The following is a 12,234-nucleotide window of genomic DNA, read 5'->3' as shown; positions in this document are numbered from 1 at the left end:
AGTACGGGATTTATCAACTGTGGTGGCCACAAAAATTATGGAAAAACAAAATATGACCACAAATTTAGTGAATATAATGAATAAAGATATGTTTAACAAAATTATTAATGTTTAGCTGTGAAGGCTGTGAAGCTGTGAATAAATATGTATAGGGATCTATAAATCGAAAATCGATTATTCGAATTTTGGCATGAATCGAAATCGATTATTAACCTAAATTTAATCGCAGTCGATTTTAGATTTTCAACTGATTTTTAATTTTGTTTATAGGTGGGTATTAAGTTCTAGTTTATGGTGGGTATTAAGTTCGAGTTTAGCAGCTAAAAACTTCATTTTTTCACGATTACTTTTCTTTAATAATCCATTTTAACTTTGTGAAAATTTGCTTTGGGCTTTTCCCCATCAAGTTATAATAAAATTTGCAACAAATACGTATAATTTCATGAATTTTTCTTACTGATTTAGTTTTCACTTTAGCGATTTTAGCGGCTAAACTCGAACTTAATACTCACCTTATCAAAGAAATGTACCTAGATGTAAGGAAACGAATAAATATTTCTTCATTTGTATTATTGGCTTAAATCTACTTTAGTACAAGTGGTCCGATTGGCCCAATTTTTGGCCAGCGAAAATGCCAACATTTTTTGAATTTGGGGGCGCTTCTGAGAATCCCCACTACGTCGAAAACAATCATATACGACATCAAAAACTCGTCGGAAAAGCGCCGTCACTATTGAGAAGTTGTACCACGCCAAGTTACTACGAAAAAGTTTCTCATCAGTGCAATTATTAGGTGTCTATTTAAATCAATTTCGAAGGACGCCAATAAGAACCCCTGCAAACTATCAGAAAAAGTGCATTTTAAGGTAATTGCAGAAGAATCATTGTGGTCAAGTAAAACACGATTGTGTAGATGTTTATTGATTTGATTAAACATTTATAATTTCCCTGCCAGCATTTCAAAGTTCCATTTCATCTTCATCGCTACCACAGACTCGTAAATGTCACTACAACCATCCTACTGTGATGGGGGGCAGCATATCATAAAGTACAAAATGTACTTCATACATATATTTTGCCATCACTACTTTTACAAAAGCCATTTTATTTTTTGTGAAACGCCAAGCGCAACCAGCTTGTTATATTTTATTTAAATAAAAACGAAAATAAAGTTCTGAAAACATAGATTTTACGCTTAAAATTGTGAAAGGTATATTGGTGAACAATTTTTGATTTTCCAAATGGAATAAAGTGATTGTTTTTCAAATATTTTACAGACACGCTGCCTCCATCGAATAAAAACACTGGCTGATAGACGCTGCAACATGTAACTCGCTACTTGTAACTCTACCTCATCATTAATGCAAAAAATTATGTTAAATGTGATAGTGGTATAAATGTTATATTTTTAAGAATTTGTAAATAATTAATCAAATTATTAAATATCTAAACAAACGTGTTTTACTCGACCACAATGATTCTTTTACCACTATCTTAAAATGTGCTTTTTCTGATTGTTTGGAGGGTCTCTTATTGGCGTCGTTCTAAATTGATCTATAAAGGCACCTAATAATTGCACTCATGCGAAACCTTTTTGTAGTAACTTGGCGTGGTACAACTTCTCAATAGTGACGGCGCTTTTCCGACGAGTTTTTGATATCGTATATGATTGTTTTCGACGTACTGGGGATTCTCAGAAGCGCCCCCAAATTCAAAAAATGTTGGCAGGGTTATTATAAATATAAAATTTTTCGGTTTATCTCATCACATTTAACATAATTTTTTGCATTAAAGGCCGGTATGCACCTCTAGCGAAAAATTTCATTCCCATAAGAAATGCATTGCTATTTATGCTAACGAAATTTTCGGTAGCGTTCAATTTCGTAAGCTGGTACGCACCTCTAATGAAAATAGCAGGGTTGTCAAAATCATATTTTGGCAGCAAACATCTAATTTATTACAATCATTGTGTGCGTAAAAGTTTTAAAAGGTCTGTAAATAATAAACAATTTATTTGAGGAATATTTGGAACATATATTAACAATTTTTAAAAGCGATTAGCTGGTTTAAAATTTGTGTACACAGCCCTGTTTTTTTTTGTTGTAGACTTAAATAAATATTTGCTACCGAAAATTTCGCTAGAGGTGCATACCGGCCTTAATAAAAGAATTATGTTGAGTTTTAAGTAGCAAGTTACATATTGCAGCGTCTATCAGCCAGTTTGTTTATTTTCGATGGAGACAGCGTGCCTGGAAAAATATTTGAAAAACGATCACTTTATTCTATTCGAAGTCGAAAATTGTTCACCATATACCTTTCACAATTTTAAGCGTAATATCTATGTTTTCAGAACTTTATTTTCGTTTTTTTTTTTAAATAAAATATAACAAGCTGGTTGCGCTTGGTGTTTCACAAAAAATAAAATGGCTCTTCTAACAGTAGTGATGGCAAAATACTTTCATGTACATTTTGTACTTTTTGATATGCTTCCCCCATCACAGTTCGCGATGGTTCTGGTGACATTTACGAGTCTGTGGTAGCGATGAGGATGAAATGGAACTTTGAAATGCTGGCAGGGGAAAAATATAAAGGAAAATACCGATTTTCAAATGTCGATATCTCGAAAACTAGGCTTTTACGTCAAATTTTTTACATTACATATTCGATTTGAAATACCTTCTCCTACACTCAAAAAAAAATTTGTTTATTTTTAACAACTTGTGCTAAAGTAGATTTGTTCCAAAGCCCCCTGCATACCCGCCATACAACCCCCTCCCTTTGACGATCATATGCCCTCAGGACATATATCGGGACCGGCATCGTAAAAATTGATGCCGTTTAAAGGCCGGTACTCTGTTCGGTTTTCGCGTTGAAACTCCATACAAAACCAAAAAATGCGAAAAATTTGCGAAATTTTTTCCATTTGTGATACTTTGTTTTTTCGTGTTGAAAAACTGACGTTTATAGCACGGCGCCATTTGCAATGTGAATTAAGAAATAATTTATTTATTAAAAACTATTTGTGCGGGTTTATAAATCAAACACGGACCATATTTTTGTTCCGAAACTATACAAAGGATCAAACCCTGCCAACATTTTTGGAATTTGACGACACTTCTGAGAATCTCCACCACGTCGAAAACAATCGTATACGATATCAAAAACTCGTCGGAAAAGCGCCGTCACTATTGAGAAGTTGTACCACGCAAAAGTTACTACAAAAAGGTTTCGCATGAGTGCAATTATGAGGTGCCTTTATAGATCAATTTAGAACGACGCCAATAAGGGACCCTCCAAACAATCAGAAAAAGTGCATTTTAAGATAGTTGTAAAAGAATCATTGTGGTCGAGTAAAACACGTTTGTTTAGATATTTATTAATTTGTGTAAACATTTACAAATTCTTAAAAATATAACATTTATACCACTATCACATTACATTTTAAATAATTTTTAGCATTAATGATGATGTTGAGTTACAAGTAGCGAGTTACATGTTGCAGCGTCTATCAACTAGTGTTTTTATTTGATGGAAGCAGCATGTCTGTAAAATATCTGAAAAACAATCACTTTATTCCATTTGGAAAATCAAAAATTTTTCACCAATATACCTTTCGCAATTTTAAGCGTATAATCTATGTTTTCAGAACTTTATTTTCGTTTTTATTTAATTAAAATATAACAAGCTGGTTGCGCTTGGCGTTTCACAAAAAATAAAATCGTAGTAGGGATGGCAAAATACTTTCATGTACTTTTTGATGTACCTTTTCATGATGGTTGAAGTGACATTTACGAGTCTGTAGTAACGATGACGATGAAATGGAACTTTGAAATGCTGGCAGGGAAGGAATAGCAGATCAATTGCCCAAGGAAAAATAAAATGTTATTTTGTAAAAACAAGCAACACCACCAACTTAATCCAATATCGCTCCCTGTAAAATAGCGCTCCAAGCTACCTAAAAAAACGCCGCTTTCTATGTGCGAAATAATGGTTTCCATAAAAATTTTTCGCAAGAATGACTATGTTCGTTAAGATGCAAGCAAAGATTGTTAACATTTATTGACGGCGTTGCAAAAAAATCCAGACTGCAACGTTTTCGTCGCCTAGATCGCTATGATTTGGCGGTATCTTATAAACACTACCTTTTAAAAAGTTTTATCTTCAAATAAACAGGGCACACACACGAAAAAATATGTATTCGTTGCCTAGGGATGCCAGATTTTGAAGAGGCAAAAAGAGCACATTCAGCTTATAAAAAGAGCACATACGAAAAAAAGAGCACATTTTTCAAATAAAATAAAAACATTTAATTCCAATTTATTGAAAGATAATTCATTTAAACATAACAAAAAGGTTCATAATATAAACATAAAATAACCCACTTTCAACTCAAGCTAATTTTCTTACAATACTTTGTAAGTCATTTTTTGGAGTTTTTGTGAAAAATGTTATTGAAAGAGTTTGTTTACATTTAGAACAGAGTACGAAGTGAAGAAGCAACATCGACGTGCTCTTCTTCGACTCTGATATATAAAGTAAAACACTATTTAATTAGAAAATGACGGCGTAGGAAAATCTCGTAGTGTGACATTTACGTATGTTCAGTTTACTTTTACCATTCATTGAATCGCGTTGGAGTAATATTTGTTGTGATGCATAAAAAGAGCACAAAAAGAGTACTTAACTAAAAATAGAGCACTTTTGCGTGCTCTTTTAGCCTATCTTGTTTTAAGAGCACATTTTGTAAAAAAGAGCACATGTGATCTTTAAAAGAGCATGTCTGGCATCCCCATAGACCTTATAATACATAGATGATCCACTATTCTCTTTAATTTAATTCTCGTTTATTCTTAATCTTCGGAACTGTCAAATATAGTTTGACACCCATGGCTCATCTATGTATTATAAGGTCTATGGGCATCCCTATCGTTGCCCAGCGATTAACGTTAAGAGAACGCGGCCGACTGCGTTAACTATATACAGATAGTTCTCAAAGCAAACATTCGAAAAATGCTAAATTTCAACAATTTTTCAAACATTTTTCAAACGTAATATTAAAATTGACACAATTTTCAAGAGAATTCTTGGGTTCAAGAGGATTCTCTAGTTCCTTACTCCGGTTCCAAATGATTCTGTAGTTCCAATGATATAGGGCCGCAGATATAAATATCCGTCTGTCTGTCTTTTCATGTATTTTTGTGTGCAAAGTAAGCTCGCAGTTTAAGTCCGATCGTGACACTGAACAAAACTTATGGATACATTTAAATTGCCTCCTCGGAGTATGTATTTTTCGAGAAGAATTGCGAATTTAAAGTACTTTGCAAGAAAGTCTTACGAAAAATACGGAGATAATTCTCTCATTTGATTTAATATTTTTAATACATGGCAAAACTATCGGAAATTTCATTTGTATGCCAATAACACAGTTTTGCCATATATTTCTATGGGAGCAAAATGTAAACAATCGATAACAATGGCTCATGAAATTTTCGGTAGCAAAAATTACAATGCATTTTTATGGGTAGCAAAAATTTCGTTAGAGGTAAATACTGATTTAAAGTCCGAAATGCTGCTCTTGCGAAAATTCCTATTGCATTCCAATAACACAGTTTTGCCATATATTTCTTATGGGAGCAAAATATGAAGAATCGATAACAACGCCTTACGAAATTTTCAGTAACAAAAAATACAATGCATTTCTTATGGTTAGCGGACATTTCGCGGTACATACCGGCCCTAAGAAATATGTGCATTTTTAGCATGCAATACACTGATATGGCAGCTGCTGGCCGATGATTTAGGCTAATCGGGTCAATCCGGTACATAGAACCCGCCGCCGTAGGATTGAAGAAATACCATGTTGTTTTTGCTACCGAAAATACATTTAGGAGATCTTGTCGAACGTTTACAATATGAAGCCCGGTATGCATCTCTATATCCCAGTTTGCACCTCCAGCAGAAATTTCGTTTGCGTGACAATAGCAAAAAGAAAAAATAACGATAACAACATTGCATGGAAATTTTCGAAGTTTCTAATAGCACAGATACGGTAGACATTGACGCTGTGAACGATATTTTGTCGGTAGTACTATTATTTTTTGCATGCCGATAATACAGTTTTCTTTAGTATCTCAAGTATTTTGTAATAAATTAAATCAAGTCAGCAATACTAAAATCCCACCTTCGTTGTCCATTAATTTAACCAAATACTTGCTTAATGACATATTTATTATAATAAAATAATAATTACATATTTCTCGTTTATAGTAATAGTTTCGCATGGTTGAAGAATATAACATATTAGAGAATGTTTGCAATATACATGACTCCCTTATTAAAAAATGTAATAACTATGTAAAGGAGATGTGTTGCTCTACATTATATGATGTCTCTTAGTAACAGTTCGATAGTACAGAAAGAGATGGGTTTTCCAGAAAATAGAATGTAAACGTACACAAATATATACTGTGAATATGGTCCTAGACCTTATTATTTGACAAAATAGGAAATGGAGGGGGAGTGGAAATTTCATTATTATGGGAAAATAAAAATTAATCATCACTTAAGAAGTCATCGTCTAAATTAACATCTGTTGTGTCGATATTATCATCCAATGTTATACCTTCTATTTCTAAGTCCAAATCATCATCATCGTCTTCTGTTGAAGGTGGCACTGTTGTTGAAGAAGGCAATGCAGAGGACGTTGTTGGAGCACTCTTGATAGCACTTACACCTGAAACCGATGATACTGGATAATCATCGCTTTTCTTGTAATCCTGAACTCCTACTTTGGCATTACTCTCATAGATGCCTTTCTGTTGAGCCAAATGCATTTCTTCCAAAGGGTTGCGATCAATATTTAGCGGCAAAGATGATGCAGCATGAGCTGGCATCTTTTGTTTTTCTTTTTGTTTTAAGAATTCTTCGACTTGCAAGGCATCGCCTAAACCGGGAAAGAGATTTTCGTATTTGGCTGGGTCAGCCAATGATTGACCAGCTTTCTCATTGAATTTGGTCAATTCTTCACGCCAAAGTTCCACAATACGTGACATTTGACTGGGAATGTATGTGCGGGCAAAGAAAGCCGCTTCTGGCAAGCGATTTGTTTCTATCAATATTTCAAGGCAACGTTCAACGTCTGAGCGTAAAAATGCCGACAAGAAAGCAATATTATGTCTTCCTTGTGCTGATCCATTCTCTCCCAAGTCCTGTAGCATTTTTTCATCGCCGGAAGCAGTAGCCAAAAGTAATAAACCGCTGAAGTCATTGGCCTTCTGCATGCACTCCTTAACTAAAGCCATATTATTCTTTCTCGAGGCCACATCAGCCAATTGAGACCACTTTTGGGGGTTCTCTGCTTCACGGGCCAGTTTTACGGCAATATCTAACTCTCCAATTTGTAGGGCTAAATCGAATTTATGATCTGGATCGGTTGATACTTGCAAAGCTTGGGATTTGAAACCCTGCTTTTCTAAGAAATGAGCTACACGTGTACGATGTTCTTTGGGGATAGTTGGAAGAACCAAATCTGCTCGCTCGAAATCACGACGCATTACAGCTGTTTGATATTCCAAAACGGAAAGTTGCAATTGGAAAGATATAACATTTAGTTCCTTATCACCCAAATAAAGGCGATTGTCTTTGGGAACGTATCCCAACAAATACATAGTTCGATCCAAGTGGGATATTGTAACAATTTCACCGCCCACATAGTAGTTTATTCGGTTTACGGAATTGGTATAAATAAAGCAATCGCCGACCCAAAGTCCAGTTTTGACAATTTCGTTAATTTCACCTAAATAGAAGCAAAATTACATGGTAAAAAAAATTCATAAAATTTGGTCAAATACACTTACCCAAAACATCAAATGCACTCTCAATGCCATCATCTTCTAAATCCTGTTTTGTCTCCAATGCAGTAACTATTGCTCCTGTGTCAACGGATAATATGAAAAACGATTCTTCGGTGGCCAGGCACACTAAAGTACCGGCCTCATTCCAGAATACATGTCTAGGCTGTACTTCAATACGGCGCACGAGTGTCAATGATTCCCAATCGTACAGGGCTAAGCCTGATGAAGTCTTAACACCAAATAAATACCCTCCGTAGATGCTTTCCGCCCCGTATTCTGGAGTAAAGCTCTTTCGTTCTTTGAAGTTGCGGAACAACCGAACGGTTCCACTGCTTTCTCGAATAGCATATTCATTGCTCTCCAAAGCCCAGACAAATTCTTGTGCCGAACCAAAAGCTTTATTACGCAAAGCCATGGAAGTATAGATTATATACTCTCCATCTCCACATACGACAACAAAACGACCGTTGGGATTATGTGCTATTGTTTGTGGATAAATTTCACAAGCTCCCATATCTTTTACCGCAACGGGTAAACGCTCACCATCCTTGATTTCTGTGCCATCTGCCAAAGCTTTTAAATTCACCTAAAACGTATATAATACAATATATTTAGATTTATTCGAAAGAGAATAATACGATGCTTACCTGTTGCATTTCTGAATGCTTAGCCCAAATTATTTTGCTTCCAATAACATCCATAGACATGGCCGGTTCCTCTCTGCCAACTTTAATTATTATTGAACCTTCATCATAACCCAAGGCTACATTATTTGTGCCACGCATACAAGCAATTGTCCATACACGTTCATAACCATAATTCAGACAGGTCTCCAAGCGGTAAGTACCCGAATGCCATATACGTACAGTACCATCTTCTGAACCAGTCAATACTATTGGTAATTCGGGATGGAAACATACAGCCGATATGTTTTGAGCGTGTCCCTCCAATGTTTGTACACATGTCTTATTTTGATAGTCCCAGATTTTTACAAAACGATCGTCGGCACCAGAAATTAGATAGGGTTTATCGCCACCATGATAATAGTCAACACAATTGACACCTTTCTCATGACCTTCCAGGGTAAAATTAGCAAAATTTGATCCCAATTGCCAAACTTTAACGGTACGATCCAACGATGCTGAAGCAAATGTATTGTTATCTTTGGGATTGAATACGATTTGCATCACATAATGGGTATGACCTTCAAAGACACGTTGACATGCCCACATTTTCTCCCAGTTCCATAGCTTGATAAGCATGTCATCTAAAAGAAATATAAAAATATGATTATTTGGAATATTGAAGGATATTCAGGTTTCAAAATATGTGTATAGATATAGAACACTATAAATGAAAAGCCAAATGTAACAATGAGGATTTACGTTGAGTCCTTAATTATGAGGGCGGACGACGGAGCAGTCATAGAAACCACTACTTATAGGTTAATTGTTGGGTGGTAAACTATACAGAACCTGTAACGCTGTCCTCTAAACTCCTACAGTTGCCTCTGTAGCACTACCCTGGACAATTTTCAAGTGGTAAACGAAATCCTTTCTGTGGTAAGATATTAACACAGCAGTAACTGTCAACACGCTGATATCAAAACTATGACTGGAGTCCAGTACTCCTTTGGATGGATCATCCTCATGTCTCGTATTAGCAGCAAAGTTGGTGCGTGCTCTATCTGTAATCAAGGACTTGTCCTCTTAAACCAACCAACCAACTAATTCATTCCATCTTACATAGTTGCTTGATCTGGACAAAATTTAGCAAATCTATACGCACAAAATATATGTTTTGTCTATAAACACGAAATTAATTGTTAATTGTTAATCATATATGGCCCTACTGGGCTCGATTAAATAAATAAAAACAAATGAAATGAAAGTAATTGAAATGTCTTCCTTCAATCACAGAAATGATAGTGTCAATTAAAAATTTAATTGATACTATTAATTTTTGTGATTTATTTTTGTTTGAATTAAAAAAATTGTTGAATCACTAAATTTTTAATTAAATATTTTTTAAAACTCAAGACTTTAATGGGAAAAAATTTTCGTGCAATTGTTTCTGTGTACTGTAACAATTAAATTGACTATAAACGCTACACACTATTACAACCACATGCATCTTGTACATTAGGAAGAAATAATTATGAGATGACCTCGCTAAGAAGAAGCCCCTAGAAAACAAAAAAATGCATCTTCTTGGAGCATCTTGTTTTCCAGTTCCACATGCTGAACATATATTTGTGAAAATAAAACTTTCTGTGGCAAACCCTTCAATTTGGCACATCTAAGATTGTTCACGACAGTCGGCTCAATTCTAAAGGGCTGGCATTAGGAAGAAATAATTATGAGATGACCTCGCTAAATAACAAGCCCCTAGAAAACAAAAAATTGCATCTTCTTGGTGCATCTTGTTTTCCAGTTCCACATGCTGACCATATTTTTGTGAGAATAAAACTTTCTGTGGCAAACCTTTCAATTTGGCACATCTAAGATTGTTCAGGATTGTTCATTCGGCTCAATTCTAAAGGGGCTGTTATTATCATGCATCATGCGACAAAAAGTGTCCCTCGGGTAATCGTGCTCTATTCAACTCACTACCACAAAAGTGGAAGAATTGCCCTACGGATTCACAGTTATTTCAGGGTTCGATATTAATTAACAAATAAGCTCATGGCCAAGATTAGGGCATTGCTGCAAAAAAAAATTAATTAATTTTAGTTCCAGCGAACCGTTTCATGACGACTTTTTTAACGAGCAATTATGCAAATGAAGACAGCTCTACATTTTAGTATGGGCGGTTTTAAATTCAATTCTACTAGGCCGGAATGTCGAGATTTCTATTGGAAATTCAAATTAATATTTACTGTAATGTAATCGAAGGAGATAAAATAGGAAGAATATTTGAAATAGTAATAGGTGTGATTTTTTTACAAATATGAGAAACAAATTTCGGAGCACATGCAATTATGGCCAAAGAGAACACATAGATAAAAATATGGATTATAAGTAACACGATAATACGGAATGAATTGAAATAGGTAAATTCGCACATGAATATACATTTAGATATATTTATTATTTATTTATTTATTGTTTATATTAATCATACAGTAAATGTATGATAAAAACAGAAAAGTAGCATTGGCTGCTAAGAGAAATATTTAATTATACAAATTCGTTGAAAAATTATCATTGCCACACAATAAATTTTTTAATTCATTCTAGAATAAAGTAAAAAAAAACATTCTAATAGTTATCACCCTAGCTATCTTCATCATCAAGACACATAGATTTTATCAACTAAAAACATGATGAAAAAAACATCAACCGCTTATCAGTCTATACTTCAACAAATATCCATCATCACAACTATGGTCCCTCCTTCAGTATTACTATACTCATTTATTTGTTTATCTTTTCGTATTGTATTATTGTACTCACCGCTACTCGTCAATATTAGCGGCTGTGTTGGGTGTACTGCAATACACCGGATGTAGTCCGAGTGGGCTTCAAATGAATGAACCTTTTCAAGTGTGTTGTAATTAAAAACGCGTATCTGCATATCATCGGAACCAGTGATTAGCCAATTCTTTCTTGCCACAAATCTTCCAGAGCGCACAGGCACATCGCATACTTCAAAATCTTTAACCAATTGTTGGTTTTCATAATTCATGATGTGTACGTGGCCATTGTATAGGGCACACAACATCCATGGCTCGGTTGGATGTATGTCGACACACTTTACACGATCCGAACGCGACGTTAAACGACGTTTAATATCTAGTTTCAAAGGCATTATTGTTCTTTATCACTTTTCTCTCAATTGCAATTTATTTTCTTTTAATTTAATGCACTTTATTAATAGAGGAAAAAATAATTTGTACAATTCACTTGTTCATAGCAGGAAAATTGTACGTCATCGAAATGTCAAAGTAATGAAAGGCCACTTATACCCACCAACAAATCGGTAGCCGAACATGTTCGTCATCATTAATGTTGGTTATAGATAGATAGATGGCGCTGATTTTCAATGAATTCTTTCTTCGTCACTGCTAATGCGTCGTGCAGATTATGCGCTTTACAGACTATCAGTTATTCCGGATGGAATGTCGGTGTTTGTAAAGAATCTTACAGTGTGTCGTATCGATACTAAATATGACTAAATAATCGATGACTAAATAATCGGTAAATGTGTTATCGATCCCATAAACATGCAGTAGTATCGATTATGCCTTCGGACTTAACTTACGATATCCAAAACTCGTCGCAAAAGTGTCGTCACTATTGAGAAGTTGTACCACGCCAAGTTACTACAAAAAAGTATCGAATGAGTGCAATTATTAGATGTCTTTTTAGATACATTTAAA

The 12,234-nt window shown here is 34.7% G+C and overlaps 1 protein-coding gene and 2 long non-coding RNA genes across 3 annotated transcripts; 1 reads left to right on the top strand and 2 right to left on the bottom strand.

The window, feature by feature from the left end:
* Positions 1 to 1,073: 1,073 nt before the first annotated feature.
* On the top strand, positions 1,074 to 1,455 carry LOC142227497 (uncharacterized). Its single transcript, XR_012719864.1, has 2 exons — positions 1,074 to 1,210; positions 1,278 to 1,455. It is a non-coding gene; the product is annotated as an uncharacterized LOC142227497 (long non-coding RNA).
* A 1,885-nt stretch (positions 1,456 to 3,340) lies between these two features.
* Positions 3,341 to 3,950, bottom strand: LOC142227560 (uncharacterized). Its single transcript, XR_012719903.1, has 2 exons — positions 3,611 to 3,950; positions 3,341 to 3,554 (listed from the first exon to the last, which is right to left on the bottom strand). It is a non-coding gene; the product is annotated as an uncharacterized LOC142227560 (long non-coding RNA).
* Positions 3,951 to 6,210: 2,260 nt separating this feature from the next.
* beta'COP (coatomer subunit beta') lies at positions 6,211 to 11,783 on the bottom strand. The gene is made up of 4 exons (XM_075293607.1): positions 11,309 to 11,783; positions 8,501 to 9,120; positions 7,857 to 8,439; positions 6,211 to 7,795 (listed from the first exon to the last, which is right to left on the bottom strand). Exons 1-4 carry the CDS (start codon positions 11,661 to 11,663, stop codon positions 6,552 to 6,554), a joined length of 2,802 nt encoding a protein of 933 aa, XP_075149722.1. The 5' UTR covers positions 11,664 to 11,783; the 3' UTR covers positions 6,211 to 6,551.
* Between the last annotated feature and the right edge of the window lie 451 nt (positions 11,784 to 12,234).

This window comes from Haematobia irritans, chromosome 2 (genome assembly GCF_050003625.1).
Source record: "Haematobia irritans isolate KBUSLIRL chromosome 2, ASM5000362v1, whole genome shotgun sequence".
NCBI lineage: Eukaryota > Metazoa > Arthropoda > Insecta > Diptera > Muscidae > Haematobia > Haematobia irritans.
This window is presented reverse-complemented; position numbering and strand designations above follow the sequence as displayed.

Bases quoted from the DNA above. Each gene is read 5' to 3' on its own strand.
- beta'COP (XM_075293607.1), bottom strand. From the start codon at position 11,663: ATGCCTTTGAAACTAGATATTAAACGTCGTTTAACGTCGCGTTCGGAT. The intron at 9,121-11,308 runs GTGAGTACAATA...TATTTCTTTTAG, and splicing joins GCTAATATTGACGAGTAGCG to ATGACATGCTTATCAAGCTA. The intron at 7,796-7,856 runs GTAAGTGTATTT...GCTTCTATTTAG, and splicing joins GAGTGCATTTGATGTTTTGG to GTGAAATTAACGAAATTGTC.